Here is an 18,329-nt window from a genome sequence, read left to right on the forward strand (position 1 = left end):
AACTGAAAGTAAAACTTTTAATAAAATTTTTGGTAAACTTTTTATGATTGGTAAAAATTCAAAACTGTACAAAGTTTTTATGATTGGTAAAAATTTAAAACTGTACAACTCGTAATATTTTGTTTGTGTTACCAATGACTGCTATAGATAAGTAGAGAACAATGATACCCAAAACCCCAAAAAAAAATCAGCTTAAATTCAAAGAGCATTTATTAAAAAAAAGCTAAGACACTTGATAAAGATTATGACCAAATAATTTACCCTGAATCACAAGTTGATGAGATAACTCAAGTTAATTTCTAAACGAAGCATCATCATCAAATTGTTTAATGTATATAAATTAGGTTAGATTGAAAAAAGCCATGAAAGAGGGTGGTCCCACTGTCGTCGACGCAACTTTGAGGTTCAAGATTTAAAAATAACCTTAACTTTGAAGATAATTACGTTTTTGGGATTGGTTTTGTACACTTTTGTAGTTTTTGTTTCTTCTGTTCGTCTTTTGATTGGTTTAATTTCTCTACTTAAACAAAAATATCATTAACAACAAAGGCTTTGTTTTAAAGATTATTACAAAATTTGCCATTCTTCCTAGGAAGCATAATTTTTCTTACGAATTTCGTTACGTGTCGTAGTTTTGTTGGATTTTGAAGATATCATTCAATACAAGATGTTACATTTGTTTTTTTTTTGTTATATAGTTTTTATATAAATTTATCGACCGATGTATGTAAGTCAACTTGGAATGTTTATGATTATTTAAAACCCACGTACCAGTTGTACAAACCACTGGTGCCCAAAACAAAGATTTTAATAAATTTATTATATACAATAAACATTAACGGTAACGTGTTTATGCATTATTAACACGTTAAGAAACCGTTTGAATTTAATAACCAGGACGACCAAACCTTTTCTAACTTCCAAGTACAAATTTTTATTGTATCTATAACAAATGGAATAATGTTAAATTAAAAAAAAACATTAAGATTGGCTAAGATCTAGCAGTTGAGAAACAAGTAAAGAGATAAAGAAGAATTAAGTGCGTTTTTAGTAAACCACAAGTACAATGATCTGATCAAATCTTTTTCGATGTTTCTGATTAGATCAAAGCAAAGTTACCTACTGCTTTATTAATTAATAGAGTGAACTGAGACCAATACGATTTTTTTTTTCACATCTGCCAAGCATAATAATATGTACTTGGTTATAAAATCATTTTTAAATATATCACTTCTATCTTCTTGCAGCTTTTGTTATTTTCTTCAATTAATGACTTATCACGCATGATGTATTTTTGTTTTTTTATGCTTAGCATCTAGAATGAATTTTTTTTGTTTAAGGGTATTCAATTTATATAAATAAGTGTCCAATCGGCTATTTCTGGATTAAAGACCATTACAATCCCTTTAGGACCTAAACCGAATATAACAAATCAAACAAAACTGATTCGGTTTCCCTTAACCGGTACAAGAAACCCTAATCCCCAAAAGAAAAACTCAGTCGGAGCCGCCGTCTAAGAATTGCGGATACACACCAGAACAGGACCTCCGATGTGTCTGGACGCCGTGAGTCAAACAAAGATGGTGATCCAGGATCCGTTGCCATCCGCCACCGTAGAGCCGTAGTTAAGGAGGAAAAAGATAATTGAGCTTACCTTTGTCGAGGAGATCCAAGCTTAGTTGTGAGAGAGGAATAGCGGTAGAGAGTAGATCTGCAAACCTTCAACGGTGGCTTAGCTCCGTCTTGCCGCAGACGACCTCCCCCATCGAACAACGGCGTAGCGAAACCTCCAGAATCTCCAGTCTTCAGATCTAACCACCATCCTCACTCGTTCCTCGCCGTGAATCTCCTTCTTCTGTTCTGCGTCGCTACACCGACGATGGAGCTCTCACCGACAATGTCTCGCAGAAACTTCTCCCATCCACTGCTCACTTGATTTTAATCTGAGATCTAGCTGATGCAACGGTTTACAGATGAAGAACCATGAGCCATGGGGTCCTTTTCGTCGCCGGAATCAACGGAGAATCCCTCCGACGAAGCACGAGGTTGTGATTAGAAGAGAAGGTTTTTTGAGAGAGAAATCACCGTGAGTGAGATGCACCCGCGCGACTTCTCTCGACTTTTGTTTTTCTTTGTCTTAATAAAATGAAAATTTCTTTACAACTACCAAACTCAATAAAGAAATTTTCAAAGAAATTAAAATAACAATTTCTTTATTGAGTTTGGTAGTTGTAACAGAAATCGTATGTATTTTGGTGTAATGTCAGAACTTTTTTTTACAATCAAGACTTAAAAAATGGTAACCACATGAAAATCACACACAGGTGGCATAATGTTAAAAAGTTGAAAATTTGAGATGAACATGTTTAGTTAAATTGGCTAAAAGTAAAATTTCCACTACATTATGAGTATTTTGCTATATTGGCTAAAAGAGTAAGATGTATATTTTATGGAATTTATTTTCACCTCTTATTTACATATTTTCTCATCTTTTGGTTTTTTCACCGCTTAAAAACCACTACCACTTTTTCTTTATAACTCTAACTTCTTTCTATTTTCTAAATAGCTCTTTGTATAGGTGTTTAGAAATTTGGTCATCAATTTTTTAAAAAGACTAATTTATTTATTTTTGTAAAATTGAATTATTTGATTTTAGCTATTGTTATTATTTTTTTTTTGGGCAAACTTATTATTATTTATCTTACATCCTAAAAACTTCTATAATTGCGATCAAATGTTGTTTAAATGGATGACAAAATTCAAACTTTTCGTAATTGAATTCTACATCCTCAATCTACCGATCATTAGATAGCTTGATTTTGCATACACACTTTACTGTACTAGTTTTCTCAAAAACATTTGCATTCACATTCTAGTCATGACATGATGTATACAAGTTTTTATACTTTCTTTATCTGAATCTCATTCCGCAGTTTAGGCTAATCATGTACCTTTTTTCAGTAATGTTCTAAATTCTAAACATATACAAACACTTGGGCGAACCACAAATCACATCCCAATAAACGTCAAAATCTTTACAACAAAATAATCATAGACTACAGGATTTTTATTCCATAAATCAAATGGATAGCTTAGACCATCCTCATCACACAACCCCATCAAAAATGTCTTTTATTAATTTTGTTTATTAAATATTAAATTAAAAAATAGAACTAATCAAAATATGACACATTGTTTAAGAGTGTCTTCAGTAGAGTTATTAAGGGGCTGTTATTGGAGATGTGATTTCTAAATTCATATGAAATTGCAAATTCTAGAAATCAAAATACATTGATTTTGAAATAACATGTTTTATCCTTGGATTTGAACCCTTCTATTTTACACTTTCAAATCCATTTAAAACATACTGTAGATTTTGAAATCCAAAAATAAATCATTAAATGAATAACATGGAATTTTAACAAGTATTTGTAAATCATAGAACCAATAACACCTAACTTTGATAAGTATTTTAAAATCAATGATTAAATAACATATGATTTTTGTTTGGATTTCCAAATCCATTAAAATTACAGAACCAAAAACCCCCTCTAAATGTCTTCCTAAAGATATTCTTATTTCCTTTTTTTGATAAGTGTCTTTAATTTAATATTAAAAAATTAGAAAAGACCCTCATTTATAACCAATGAAGGTGCTCTTATAAAAGAGTTTTCAAACCCCCATTCACAACACAAATAAGTGATAATCATAAAATGTAAACGTGTCGACGTGAATTTCAAAAAGTTAAAAAGAGAAGAAAAAAAGTATGATATGAGAAATGATTTTTAATAAACTTTTTAGAAACTGAACTTTGAACTTTTTTTCTTTCTTGAACATCCGTTGTTAGTTATATTATAAAAGGAAATTCAGAGACTTTACATAAGATTACACTATAACAGTATCTCCAACAATCACCTTCATTTTAAGGGGAATAAACTTCGAGACAGATTGTGCAGAATTACTTGTGATGGTTCAAGATCATGATGATTGGCAGGCGTTCTCTATCCTCCTGGATGATTTGCAACGGCTTCGGTCCTCCTTTCCGCTCTTTACTCTGTCGAAGATCCCTCGTTCTTCGAATCTAAAGGCAGATTGTCTCGCTCGAACGTCTACAACTTTATTAGTAGAAATTTGTTTTGTAAACTATTTTCCTTCACCTTGGGCTTCCAATTTTGGAGTCTCTTTCTAATTAATGTGTGGTTGACAAAAAAAAAAAAACCTTCAGAATAAAAGTTAGAGGGTCACTTACTCCAATGGTATACCATCAAATTCATTTTTAAAAGGTTTTATATTTACATTATAGTCCGCAATATTACTAATAATTAGTTATAATGATAAAACTTTCATATATAAATATAAAACATAAAATTCAAAATATTATATCAAACGATATTAATAAACACAAAACATTATATGATAACACAACTAATATATAATTAAAAAAATCACTTGCTATAAAATTACTCAATATGATTATTTTTCATAATGCTCACATATATGATTAATTAGTGTGCCTTAAAAAATTATGATTAATGTTATTTTTGTAAAAAATTTGTTTTTAAATGGTATATCTTTCATATATCAATAATTTCAATTTTAATTTAGTATGTTTTTAATTTATATAGATATCTTTCAAACAATTGAATTTAATAGAATGATTTGTAAGATATATAAATTATAAAGATTTAAATGAAATATGTAAAAGATTTTGATGGTCTCAATAGTGCACCCTAAAATTTGAGGGTTTAAGGGGTTATTGGAATTTAAACTCCTCAAAATTTGAAGGTTTGAAAGGTTGTTGGAGATGCTCTAAGCCTTTATAAGTAGGCATGTCAAGATAGATCCAAACTTAGTACCCCTAAGTAAGTGGGCTTGTACCAAAAATCAAAAAAAAGGTTGACTGATCACTTTTACTAATCCCACAGAAGATCAAACCCTCTCATTCTCAAAGAAAATACTGAGGTAAGAAGGATGACTAATCGCAACATAAGATTGCAGACGACAATCCGAAGTGACGCTTTTTGCAATGAGAGCAGCTCCTTTGTTCGCATAAGGATCTTCAACTATTAACATCCAAAAAATTAACCTACTCAAAGTTTGATGTGTCTGAAGCCTAAGCCCCCATGAGAGTTTGGAAGACACATTCTTTCCCAACTTTGCTAGTGGAATTTCCGGTTGTGCTTAAAGGAGCTCCACCAAAATTGTGCCATTGCACTAGAAAGGTTGGAGCATGTTGTTTTTTGGCAATTTGAAACGCGACATGGCAAAGACTGTCATAGCTAAAGTCACTGATTTCAACAAAATCTCCTTTCCTCTCTTAGATAAGGACCTAGTGTACCAGCCAGAGAGTTTGGCGTTTAACCTATCTTTAATGTAAAGGAGCATTTGAATCTTGGAGCCACTTAAACACTCTGGGAGACCTAGGTAAGTACCTGCTCCTCCCTCATTTTGTATCAGAAGAGTAGTCTTGATTTCTTGTTTGTGGATCTCTAGAATTTCTTCCCGAAGGTCATTGTTTGCCCAGTAACCTTGCCATAAACGTTAAAGATCTTCTGTAACACCAAACTTTGATCTTTGTTGGCCTTACACACAAAGAGGCTATTATCTGCGAATAAAAAATGATTAATTTTAGGACCTCCGTCTTGGAATTGATTACTATGAATGAGTTCAGCCGATTGGGCATAGTTGAGTAAATGAAATAAGCTTTCTCTGCATAGGACATAAAGAAAGAGAGATAGAGGAACTCCTTTTCTGAATCCTCTATGTGGAGTGACTATTCCAAAGGGTTAGTCCTCTATGTGGAGTGACTATTCCAAAGGGTTAATCATTTATCAAAACAGAATACGCGACTTAAGATACACAGAACGTGACCAAATTAATGTATTTTTCATGAAATCCCAAAGCTCCAAGAAGGGATCTTAAGTAGCTCTATTCTAGTATTTCAAAGGCTTTAAACATATCTGATTTCACTGCCATGAATTCTTAAAAATATTCTTATATAAGACCAAACAAAAACTTATTAGCCTCAGATTTACTATTTCTAAAGGATGTAGAATCTTGAAAATTAAGCAGAAGTGCGTATAATTCCATTCTTTCGGGCATCCTGTCTCAAAGAACTTTGAACTTTTACAATATCATCGCATACATCGCTATTTTCTTTTATATTATGGCAAATAATTAGAATAAAATCATAGAACAAAAACACATTTTTATTTATTAATTACGATTGGTAACAAAATTGTAGAAAACATATCGAGACAAACAACAAAAGAAAAAAGAAATTGTAGAAAAACAAATAAAAACACGTGATCCAGATAAAATTGTTTAACGGGTTTTTTTGAAGTGATTTCATTTTTAGTGTGTGTTTAGTGGGTCTCTATCCGTTCTTCACTCCGCCGAATCTCTCCTCTGTCCTTTTCTTTCTCCCACTCTCTTGTCTCTGTCTCCTCCACCTTTCCTCATATATCTTCGTCCTTTCGATTCATTCTCCTGTTCATATCTCCCATGGAAGCTATGCTACTCAAACCCGCGTTTCCCAATCCCCCAAGCCTCAATCTTGCGACTTCTTCTTTAAGACCCGTCTCGCGATTACTAAACAACTGGAGCGTTAAATCGAGGTTTGCAGTTCCTGGTTCTCTCTCGCTTCGTCTCTCTGCAGCTTCTCCGATCCGGTAATGTTTCTTTCTCTCTTACGACAAAGAGACCCCCTTTTGTTATTGTACGCCATTGATTTAAGGATTCTTAATTTTCGTGTCAACCGGAGATATAAAAGCCCCCGGCTTTTTGTCTTTGCTCTGCTTTGTCTTCTTTGCTCTGGCCTGAGCTGTATACGGTAAAAAAATAAAGTTTTGTACTTGTAACCGTGTTGGCAGGTTTGATGTGTTGTGAGATATGTCGAGGCTCTATTCTCGTTGCAAATCTTTCTAGTGTCTCTTGTTTTCGTATGATTCTTATGTAGTAGAATGATCTACTTATTAATGTGATTTGGCTTTATTTTGTTACAGATACTCGAGAGGGCTACTACGGGTAGATGAGAGTGAGTATTTGACACTTGACAGCATTAGACACTCTTTGATTCGTCTTATCTTTAATCTTCTTGAACGAGCTCAGTATCGCTACAACCCTGATACGTATGATGAGGATGCTTTTACTATGAAAGGGTTTCAAGGATCTTTGGTTGAGTTTATGGTCAGAGAAACTGAAATGCTCCACGCAAAGGTCGAAAACTTTAATCCAGCAAATCTTCAAATTTAGTTCATAATTTTAGGAAGTCTGTCTCTTTGTTGATGATTTGTTTGCTTGAAGTTAGGTGGACAGGTACAAGAGTCCTGATGAGCATCCTTTTTTCCCACAATGCTTGCCAGAGCCTATCCTTCCCCCGATTCAATATCCACAGGTGAATTTTGGCCTTTAAAGGTTTCATCAGAACGAATTCACATATATACTTGATAGTGTTCACAGTAGATCGTGTATACGTAAACAACTAGACTTAACTCCCCTGAGTAGAAGGATGAGGAACATTTTGTCTTTAGTTAACAAAAAATTTCTCTTCTGTTTTTGCGACTAAATCAGGTTTTGCATCATTGCGCTGATTCGATAAACATCAACAAGAAGGTGTGGAATATGTATTTCAAACACCTTCTTCCCAGACTGGTCAAGCCTGGGGATGATGGTAATTGTGGCTCAGCTGCTCTCTGTGACACAATGTGTTTGCAGGCAAGAAGCTTAGCAAGCATCATCATTACAAATGGCTAAATTAGAAGACTTGAAATTGAAATTAAAAACATCATCATTTGCCTGTATTTGCAGATACTTTCAAAGAGAATTCACTTTGGTAAATTTGTTGCTGAGGCCAAGTTCCGTGAAAATCCTGCTGCCTACGAAACAGCTATCCGAGAACAAGTACTCTCATTTTGTTTCATGCTAAATACCCTTTCTTTATGCAGTATCTGCATCTTCTTTTGTCACAAACTGGTTTGTGTCTTTCCAGGACCGGACACAGCTGATGCGACTTCTAACGTATGAAAATGTTGAAGAAGTAGTCAAGAAGAGAGTTGAGATCAAAGCCAGAATTTTCGGTCAAGACATAACGATCAACGATCCAGAAACTGGAGCTGATCCTTCCTACAAAATCCAACCTAGCTTAGTTGCAAAACTCTATGGAGAAAGGATCATGCCCCTCACAAAGGAAGTCCAAATTGAGTACTTGCTTAGAAGGCTGGATTAATGTTTTCGAAGAAGGAAGCATAACATTTGTATTGATCCTAATTTCCAAAAACCTTGTGTTGACGACACAAGCTAGCGAGTGAAGTTAATTTTTATTACAGATGTAAACTAAAGAATAAAAAGAAATGAACTTGGTTCACAGAATTTGAGTTCCGTACAATGATGTGTACGTTTGTAGCATCAGAGTGCAACTCCTGATTCTCGAACAATCTCGTAAATGCCTATTGCGTTTTCAATAACCAGTAATACGATAATGCACCATTCTAAAAGGTCTGATCGTCGGTTCTGCATCACCAGATGGAGGAAATGAATGTTGTGCTGCAGATGAATAGAGAAAAAAAAGTTATATTAGACAAACAAAAAACATGACTATTGTTTATCAAGAAACAAAATCAACTAGTAAATACCTCTATGAACTTTAGCTTATAGTCTAGATCCCCAAATCTCTGAGTGACCTCGTAATCTTCTCTTAGGTACTCGTATATCTGAGCATATCTAGCCTCTCTCCAAGCAATTTCGGATCTATGAGAACACGAGAACAGATGAGTTTAACTTATACACTACAGACATTGTTTCCACGAGATTTCAGACTTCAGAGTAAGCATACTTCCAAAACTCCGATTTTTATAAGAGTACAGAGATCATAGAAAACAACATAAGAATGTGAAAATGATTTTAATAGAATACCTCTCAAACAAACCAACTTTTAGAATCACGTCGGCTAGATTAGAATTCGCCTTCCCTACAAGTTGGAAGAGCTTTTTCCTGGTCATTGTGAAAGTTCCTGTTTTCTCCATCGCACGGTTTATATCAGCAAACTCTTCCACCAACTTGTCTACCTGAGGTAATTGAAATCTCAAACTTCCAAAATAACATAGACCAGTTTCTTACAGTCTTTCCATACTCTCTCATCTGTGACTCTATGTATAAAACAGACATATACTTGTATCAATTGAGGACACTGAAACGGAACAAGTTACCTGAGAAACAAAGTAATCCAACGCAATACTCTGCCCGAGCACACTCCCAATGATACGGATGCTATTAGTATCCAACGTTCTGAGAACGATGTAGTCAGGGCCACCTTTCATTTCCTCAGTCAACAAAGGCTTCTCCTTCACAGCATAATCTAACACAACAAAAAAGATCAGTTCATTTGCAAAACTTGACATTTAAGGAAGTAAAGCTATGGTTTTAATTACTCTGAAAAAAACTCAAAAGAAGTAGTAAGTAAGACAGGAACACTGACCATCTTTTCTCATATTTGTAAGCAATCCAGAAGAATGTCTACGAACAATGTCAAGATAACGCTCAACGTCGTTGTCATCAATATTAAAAAGAATAGCAGAACCGTATTGAAAAACAATCATGAACCGGCAGTTGCTTACACTCTCCCTCTCATCCAGAGTCTGTGAAAGAAGGTGAACACAAGATCAACACTGAGTTTCTCTTTTCCGGTTTCTAAACCAATATAATAAGGTAATCAATGGAATGTGCAATTCTAATGAGTAAATCAACAAATCTTACATGGATACCAGAAGCAAAATCAGAAAATTTGAGGGCAATAGAATTGGTAGAACGTGAGGTAGGAGGAACAACATTGCATAAGTTGTCAGCTTGCATTCCCTTCAAATCAATACTGCCACACACACACACAAACAAAAAAAACTTGAACTTTCAAACCATCAAGATTCCAAAATCAAAACTTTAACAAGTCCCAATAGTTATTACACTCCAACAATGCAATAGGCCAAAAACATACCTAGTACTGAGAAAATAAGCTTTTATAGGGATCTTCCCTTGTTCATCCTCTTCCTCTGTTCCAAATTCATAGTTTTGATACCCATCATTTGACGCAGAATCAGAGTCGTTGTTGTAAATCGATATCGGAGAAGGGAACGACGACATGTATCGGAAACGAGAAGGTACTACTCCAAGCGCCAGGTGTTTCGATTTCGATACACATGGAGAAGAAATGTCTAGTAGTAGTCTCTTTGAAGAATTGTGAATTTGATTACGAAGGAGCAGAGCTACTGCTCTCCATCTACCCATTCAAATCAATCAAAAATTGATTTTTTTTTTTTTTTTCTTTCGCGTCTGCCCCAGAGAAAACCACTCGACTTTGTTGTTAATTTTGATTTCAATTTATATTGGAGATTTTGTCTTCTGATTTCCAAAGATTACGAAGTAGCCTCGGTTCTCGCCGCCGGTGACCACAGTTCCACAATTTAAAACGACAGTGTTTTAGTAAATTTGAAACGATGTCGTCTTTGTAATTTTCTATAAATTGTATTCACATTAACCTCAAAACGACGGCGTGTAAACGAAGAATATTAAGCGACGGCGTTTTGGCCATTTCGTCTCTTTTAACTGGAGGACGAAAAGATTCGCTTCTCCGGCGAGCAATTCAACTCTTTCTTCTCTTCGGTAATGGCGATGTCTTCTGGGACTCTGAGGTTCTCTGCTACCTTAGTATCTCCTTATCATCATCACCATCCTAATCGCCTCTCCTTACCTTCTTCTTCTTCCAAGGTCCGATTTTACTTATAATTCTTACTCTATTATTTTTTCTCTTCCCCGCAATTTGGGATCTGGGGTTTCATTAAAATTCGCGACCCAATGTCCCGATTTCGTGTAATTTGTCGTTAGAAATTAGATTACCAGCTTCGATCTTTCGTTTCTATGATTGTGTGGGTTTAGGAAGAATCTGAAATGCGTCTTTTATAGCTGAACAAATTCATAATGTCTCTCTAGCTCTAGATTTGCTTGTTCGTCGCTCGCTGCTATTTTACGAGCTCTATAAAGTTCATCATTCTAGGTTTTTTGATTTTTACTTTGGCACTTGTAAGTAAATGCTAGTGAAGGCCATATTAGATGTGTTTGGTACTTTTGGTGATAAGGTTCTTTAATCATGTTGGTGGTGGTGCCTTGAATTACTGAGACTGTACTGGTCTACTGTTAGATATATGCAGATGTTACATGGTGCTGTGACCTGAAGTTTTGTTCTTTTGTTACAAAACCCATTTCATTAAGTTTATAGATGAGCTTGATGTTACAGTTGCTTCTTTACCTATAGATGTAGGACTATAATAACTGAGTTTTGAATATGCATCTAGTCTGAAATTACAGTCTCTTGATGTAAATTTTGCAGGTTGATTCCACGGGTTTCATAAGCATTGGAGTAAACAGTTTGGAAGCTCAGAAATTTCCCGGAGTGGCGATCAGCCGTGAAAACACACGTGGTCATGTGAAGGTGCTTGCAAGGAACACAGGAGACTATGAACTAGCACCAAGCCCAGCTGAGCAAGAGATAGAGAGCTTTCTCTTGAACGCCATCAACATGAGTTTCTTTGACCGGTTAAACATAGCTTGGAAAGTAATATTCCCATCGCGAGCTTCGAGAAGAAGCTCCAACGCAAGAATCGCAAAGCAGCGGCTCAAGATGATTCTCTTCTCAGACAGGTGTGACGTTAGTGATGAAGCTAAAAGGAAAATCGTCAACAACATTATCCACGCACTGTCTGATTTCGTAGAGATAGAATCAGAGGATAAAGTTCAGCTGAATGTCTCCACGGACGGTGACCTCGGGACCGTTTACTCAGTCACGGTGCCTGTTAGGAGGGTGAAACCAGAGTACCAAGACGTGGACGAGGCTGGAACTATAACCAACGTGGATTACAAAGATACTCGCGATGGTTCTGTTGATGTCAGGTTTGATTTTTATGTTCCGGAGTGATAAAAGAAGGCTCTCTCTCTCTCTCGGTCTTAGAGTTGTTATTTATTGGATAGTGTCTTTGTCTGTTTTGTGTTGGCTGTTCTTGAAGTTTAGTCTTGAGGGAACAAAAGACAGTTTCATGACACTCCCCATGTATATATATGCAGCTTAACTCTTATAAGTGTTATTCTCATTTTAGTTTTCAAAAATTCTGTCAAGTTAAATCAGATTCAATCAGTATACTTTAACCACAGACTGGATACCTTAAATTCAAACAATGTATGGTTTAGTGGTGTCCATTGCAGAAGTTAAATTGGACTATGAACTAGAGGAGTGTTCAGTTTGAATATTGATCAGTAGATTCTAAGATTTTGATAGACAAATGAATGTCCTAAAGCATTTATACACCTTTCTCCACCCCCTTTTTGTTCCTCATATATATTTTTCAGCCCATTTTTGACGACAGATGACAGCTCCTTGATCCGTGATAAAGGTGCTTTAACGTCGAATTCGTGCTCTTCTAGCATTTCCAATGTCTTTTCGTAGTCATCTAGTGGTTATTGGAGTGTCCTCCCCAATAACATCTACTGCCTTTGTTAAGGCGATAAAAGTCATAGTCAGACCTAATGCAACCCATTCACGAAAATTTCCAAGCGAGTAAAACAATGGACGGAAGTGAGGACGCTGTGGTATTCTATTGTAGAACTCATTCAACTCATACTCTTTCCACGAATCTAACGTCTTGGTAAAAGGTAAAACAATGTCCTCACCTGATCCTGGAAGGAGGCACGTCAACAATGAGAATTGCTTTAATAGTGTATCTACGTGTACCGGCGGTAATAGTTATTATTAGTCGTAAAGATTGCAAGCCTCATATGATTAAATATTTAGCTGAAGGGAAACAAAAGTTCCTGATTGACAACTAATTAATATGTACAATTCTAATAATAATAAGTACTAAAGTCCAATATGAAGAAGAAGAAGACATACCAGTCTCGTTGAGATCTGAGCCGCAGTGCTCTTGTCCTACCCTTCTCCTCTTACCACTGCCACTGGTATCTCTCTCAAGCAACTGTGCATAAACAAAAAAAAAAGCGTCAAACACAAAATAAGGAGAGAGCCATCTCAAAAATATAAATATTGAATAATGATTACGTTACCTTCTCTTCTTCAGTTGGCTCATCATCATCTAATATAAGCAAGCCCCTCTCCTTCATTAGCTCAAGTGTCCTCATTGGCACAACTTGCCAAGTGACTTTAAAAGGTTTGCCCTCTGTTGGAGGTACAGAAACAACATGATACAGAGAGATCGATTAATTCAAGGGATCCAAGTACTGGGCAGATCTATATATGAATCAACAATTAATTAACTAATACCTTCTATTGCACGAGTAATCTCTTTATATCTGCATTCCTCAGCGGAGGAGGAGTGTTCGCTTGTCTGTAAAGTCACACATCAGGTTGGAGTGTTAGATATATGCAAACGACAGAAGTCGAAAAGTATTCAAAATTTCTTAAGTACCAAAATAGATCGAGAAAAAGGGAGGGAAAATCACATCTAAAGATATAGAATCGAAGAATTGAAGGGTTTATTTCTTCTCTTGTATTGTTGAATTGTTTCCCAAGTCGGAGCCTACTTCGATTTCACCTTGATCCTTCTCCATATTCGACATAAACCCTAAAACTGAAAGACACTCGGTAGTTCTTTTCGAAACCTAAAACTCTGCTTGTGTAAAAGAAATAACTTTATATTGACAAAAAAAAAAGGAAAATTTTATATTAATTTTTGGCTACTAAAATAAATATAATCTAGAATAAAAATTTATAAATAAATACCAAAAATATATTTATGAAAGAATATAAAAATTTGTTCATGAAAAACATAAATATTTCTAAATAATAAAATTCAAAAATTAAACAAACAAATTTATAATGAAACACATATATTCATATTGGAACGGCCACAAGAAATCCCTCATGTCTTATAGCTGTTCAATTAGGATCATCTTTTTTTTTTTTTTTATTATTATTGGGCAATTACTAGGATATCATCTTATATTTGTTTTTTGGGTACAAATTTATCTTTATATTTTAAATAAAATCAAGCTTGACCTAAACTGAATAAGTTGGAGAAAACATGAGGATATTTCAGGATAGTCTTGATAAAGCTAACAGAGTCTTGATTAGGTTATAGAAGTCTTGCATGTTTGGCATGACTCTGATATAGTAAGTGACGTTTATGAGGATTTTGGGATAAAGCTAAACAGAGTATATATATTAGACCATCACTAACGGTCACCCTCTTATTTTGGGGTTTGAAAAAAATAAAATATTAATATTTTTATGTAATGAAATTATTGAATTAAATTTTGGTTAAAGAAAAAAAGATTAAACCACTCATATAGACTCTTGTTGCGGTTCGAAATTTAGAAATTTAGAAATTTAGAAACATATTCTTATTTCTCCCTCTCATTTTTTTATTTTTAAAATGTTTTAACAGTTACAACTTCACTTAAAAACCTCCATTCGAGGTGTTCACTTAAAAACCTCGATTATGGAAGACATTTTTTCTAAATAGACATTATCTTGATACATTTGTAAATTTGAGACCCATTTTGGTGTATTGATAAATTAAAGTAGTAACAGGCCCATAGTTAGTAAAAGACTTCATAAACGCATTGGAAATCCTAAATCGATGTTTGTTTTCCAACTACCTCCAATTTTTAATTCCCTTCGACAAACTTTGATTAATTATTTACTGTATAAGTAAAACTTTTTGTGAGATTGTTGAATTTGATGGAATAACTAGTTATAACATAAGACTTTTGATCAAACTAATTTTTTTTTCTTTGGACTGTGTATCATCGTGCCAATTTTTTGTTTGTTTGTTAAGTTGTGTTTCTCTTTCTGTAATTTTTCGATCAACAGCAGATTCGTATTATACATTCCAAGACACTTATTTCACTTTATATGATTTGTTTTTAAAAAGTTTTGATAATTCATTTGTTTAATGAATGTTTTACAGGATGGAGGTTCAAACAAACATCGATTTAGGATTTCCAATGCGTTTGTTTTCACTTGCCAAAGCCCAAGAAAAGTATCAATTATCACAGCAAAGTTGATTTTCTCGAAGATGTTGAAATTGCTGTCAGAGAAGAAGTCTGGAACAACATCCGTGAATCTCCTCTTGGGGTAATTGTACGGTTTATTGATAACAAATTCACATGGTCTTCCAAGGTTGTGGAATATCTTCTCCTGAAACAACTTGTTTGTAAGAAGAAATATGAAATTTGGTGTTTATTTGGTGAAAAACCAGCTAGATTCTCTCTATCGGAGTTCGCAGACATCACGACTTTGAACTGTGCAACTTTTCCAGATGATTGTGAGGGGTATGAAGAGACAAAGCTGCATAAAGATTTGTGGAAAAAGATGAAAATCAAAGGGAAGATGAATCCTTGCAAAAATGATTTGAGAAAGGTGTGTAAAGATGTTGCTACATGGACGTCAGATGAAGACAAGACTAGGTTTGCATATTTGTCTATAGTATCTGTCATCTTGGGATACGATGATAAAAACCGGCTTAGTTCTCAAACAGCTCGCATGGTTTTTGATAAGCCAAAGTTTGAAAACTATCCTTGGGGCAGAAAGGTTTTCAAGCAGCTGATTGAGTCTGTGAAACGTCTAGATTATACGGCACAACCATACACAATACACGGGTTTATACAAGCCCTTCAAATATGGGCTTACACTGTTTTTCCTGCTCTCGGGGCGAAGATTGGTCGTCCATCAAACGTTAATGGTCCTCCTATTCTGAAGTTCAAAGGTTCAAAGGGCAAAAGTAACATTGATATCCATACCACCGTAGTTGAAGATGAGGTATATATAATGTAACTTTTGTTTCACATTGGTCCTTATCTAATTTGTCTTACCTTAGAGAAATATTAATCTTGTATTTTCTTTGAATTGCAGAGTAACATACAAAAACTTGTAATCAATAATTTGGAATCCGCTGTTTTGGAGGATATAGTTGTTGACAAAAAGATTCATGCTCTAGTTGAAGCAATATGCAAAAAAGGAGGTTTAGGAGCTGTTACTTGTGTGAAAGATGGTTTGAACAACATCCAATTGGAAGAGAACATAGTGGAAGATTTAGGTGTAAAGGGTGAAGAGGATAAAGAAAAAGATGGCGATACAAAGATATCACTAAAACAAAAAAGAGAAGAGAATACAGTAGGTATGAAGGAAAAGGAAAAGTTGGATTCAAGAGCATCAATTTCTTCTATTGAAACTATTGAAGCGATGCAGCTGAGGATCGAGCAGAAAGCAAAAAAAATTGAGGTGCTTGAGACTCAAATAGAGGCTATGAAAAACCAGCTGCAATTCGTGGACCTGATGCGCTTAAGAGTTGATTTTGTCGAGAAAGAAGTCATGTTATTAAGTGAGAAGTGCAAGACTAATGAGGTAAATTTTACATGCCTTATGTTTGAATTTTTCATGAATTAAGTAATTTTGTATTTATTTTCATTGTTTTTGTGTAGGTTTTAAAAGAATACAAGCTAAAAGATTTTAGTGACGAAGAAATGCCTTTGGATGAATTACAGGCTAACTTAAATGCAGTAAATGCCACAAGACCAAAAATGGTGGATTCGGATGAAGAGAGTACAGTGGATGGAAAATACCCGACGAGAGAAGTATATAATGACCAGCCGCAACAATCTTCACCGGTAAAGATATTTCAACCCACTCCTTCAAATATAGAGAACTTTAAGCAGAAAAAATTAGCAAGACTCTGAAGATTATGGAAACGGACCATGATACTAACATTGCCCGAGAGAAGAGCAAAAGAGAGACAAAGCCGGGGCCATCTCTACTAACTCCATATCGAAGTACTAAACCTATTGTAGGTAACATAAAAAAAGAAAAGGAGTCAATGGTGCTTGTTGGACGTGGATATGATCCATTCACACAAGTGGATGTGCACAAAATTAAAGTCTTAGATGATTGGTTACGACTGGATGAGTAAGTTGTTTGTCCATGACTGTCATGTTATTAACGTAGCGATAAATTGATTTTTTCTCTTCTTTTAATCACTAAAAATTTGTTTTATTGCAGACAATACCCTATCGGCTCCCAACAAACTGGCTTAGAGTTTTTTAATATTCTGCGAACTCCTCAAAAGTGGCTAAATGAAGAGGTCATTATAACATTCGATCATATATGTTCCAATTGTTTTACATTGTCCTTTTTTATTCTAACTCATCATGTCATTTTGTGAAACAGCATATTAATAGCGCCATGAATTTGTTGCGATTGAGATTTATGAAGAATCCAAAAGTGTTTAGAAGTGAGAGGATTGCTTTTACGGATGCTTATTTCTCAGCAATTTGGTCAAAAAGTTACAAAGAGTTTCTAGAATCAAAAACAGTACCCATTTTCCCTAACAGAGCATTTGAATATGTTAGCGGGGAGTTACCTGAATTTGCTAAAATAAGAAAGAAGTGGAGGACAGAGGTGGATGATATTTATGGTGTTCTCCATGTCAATCAAGACCATTGGGTAGGGCTGTTCATTTCTATCCCAAATCGCTCAGTTGATGTCTTTGATTGTGGGTGGAAAGCTAGTAAGAATGATGATATTTTCACAGCGGTGAAGCCAATAGCTCATATGCTACCACATTTACTTCGAGCAGTAGCACCATCAACAGAAAAGACAAAAATGAGTGTCGAACAGTACAAAATTCGGCGGCCGCGGACTAGGATTCCCCAAATGGAAAAAGTAGGTGACTGTGGAATTTATGCCATCAAGTTTGTTGAATGTCATGCATTAAGTGCTGAGTTTACTACGTCTTTATCTGATGTAAGCATCAAGATGGTTAGAGAGAAGCTTGCAGCCGAGATTTTTGACGAGACGGAACAACATGGACGAACAGTTGCTAAGCCATGTTGATTGATATTTCTCTTTTTCGGTTATCTGCTACCTGTTATTGATTTATATTTGTTCTCTGGCTTATGTTGGGACTAGCAAGAGTAAAAGGAAAACAGATTCAGTTTACAGGATATTATATTATATTACATTGCTTTAGTTTAGAACCTCGTATACATGCATGCACAAAAATATTTTAAAACAGCTTTTAGATATGTTGCTTTCTTGCACAACAAGCTACCCCATCTCATACTTTCGCTTTTCTGTTATCTGCACGTTGTTATTCATTTTGGGAGGATTAACACATGATACATACAACAACAACGCTAAAGCTTAAAGGAATGAATCAATAACAAAATTCACAGAATCAATAACATGCTAATTCAGTTTAACCAATTTAACGACAGTCACAAAAACTTTAACAACATGCGTATTCAAATCCTATATTCAAAAGTCAACATCATAT

At 34.9% G+C, this 18,329-nt stretch overlaps 5 protein-coding genes across 5 annotated transcripts; 3 read left to right on the forward strand and 2 right to left on the reverse strand.

Moving 5' to 3' along the window:
- Nucleotides 1-6,303: 6,303 nt before the first annotated feature.
- Nucleotides 6,304-8,370, forward strand: LOC104750771 (chorismate mutase 3, chloroplastic). The gene is made up of 6 exons (XM_010472620.3): nucleotides 6,304-6,671; nucleotides 7,005-7,218; nucleotides 7,310-7,396; nucleotides 7,573-7,716; nucleotides 7,810-7,902; nucleotides 7,991-8,370. Exons 1-6 carry the CDS (start codon nucleotides 6,505-6,507, stop codon nucleotides 8,225-8,227), a joined length of 942 nt encoding a protein of 313 aa, XP_010470922.2. The 5' UTR covers nucleotides 6,304-6,504; the 3' UTR covers nucleotides 8,228-8,370.
- LOC104750770 (protein RETARDED ROOT GROWTH, mitochondrial) lies at nucleotides 8,230-10,344 on the reverse strand. The gene is made up of 7 exons (XM_010472619.3): nucleotides 9,989-10,344; nucleotides 9,754-9,865; nucleotides 9,476-9,635; nucleotides 9,207-9,355; nucleotides 8,914-9,065; nucleotides 8,634-8,748; nucleotides 8,230-8,544 (listed from the first exon to the last, which is right to left on the reverse strand). The coding sequence occupies exons 1-7, from the start codon at nucleotides 10,276-10,278 to the stop codon at nucleotides 8,407-8,409; spliced, it is 1,116 nt and encodes a 371-aa protein (XP_010470921.1). The 5' UTR covers nucleotides 10,279-10,344; the 3' UTR covers nucleotides 8,230-8,406.
- A 169-nt stretch (nucleotides 10,345-10,513) lies between these two features.
- LOC104750772 (cell division topological specificity factor homolog, chloroplastic) lies at nucleotides 10,514-12,150 on the forward strand. Its single transcript, XM_010472621.3, has 2 exons — nucleotides 10,514-10,758; nucleotides 11,378-12,150. Exons 1-2 carry the CDS (start codon nucleotides 10,657-10,659, stop codon nucleotides 11,960-11,962), a joined length of 687 nt encoding a protein of 228 aa, XP_010470923.1. The 5' UTR covers nucleotides 10,514-10,656; the 3' UTR covers nucleotides 11,963-12,150.
- A 125-nt stretch (nucleotides 12,151-12,275) lies between these two features.
- Nucleotides 12,276-13,685, reverse strand: LOC104750773 (DUF724 domain-containing protein 4-like). The gene is made up of 5 exons (XM_010472622.2): nucleotides 13,498-13,685; nucleotides 13,319-13,382; nucleotides 13,102-13,214; nucleotides 12,932-13,013; nucleotides 12,276-12,717 (listed from the first exon to the last, which is right to left on the reverse strand). Exons 3-5 carry the CDS (start codon nucleotides 13,174-13,176, stop codon nucleotides 12,488-12,490), a joined length of 387 nt encoding a protein of 128 aa, XP_010470924.1. The 5' UTR covers nucleotides 13,177-13,214; nucleotides 13,319-13,382; nucleotides 13,498-13,685; the 3' UTR covers nucleotides 12,276-12,487.
- Nucleotides 13,686-14,967: 1,282 nt separating this feature from the next.
- On the forward strand, nucleotides 14,968-17,887 carry LOC104750774 (uncharacterized). Its single transcript, XM_087492743.1, has 5 exons — nucleotides 14,968-14,973; nucleotides 15,029-15,817; nucleotides 15,911-16,402; nucleotides 16,480-16,665; nucleotides 17,222-17,887. The coding sequence occupies exons 1-5, from the start codon at nucleotides 14,968-14,970 to the stop codon at nucleotides 17,885-17,887; spliced, it is 2,139 nt and encodes a 712-aa protein (XP_087348869.1).
- Nucleotides 17,888-18,329: the final 442 nt, after the last annotated feature.

The sequence above is a fragment of the Camelina sativa genome, chromosome 16, assembly GCF_030686135.1.
Source record: "Camelina sativa cultivar CO46 ecotype springtype chromosome 16, ASM3068613v1".
Classification (NCBI taxonomy): Eukaryota; Viridiplantae; Streptophyta; class Magnoliopsida; order Brassicales; family Brassicaceae; genus Camelina; species Camelina sativa.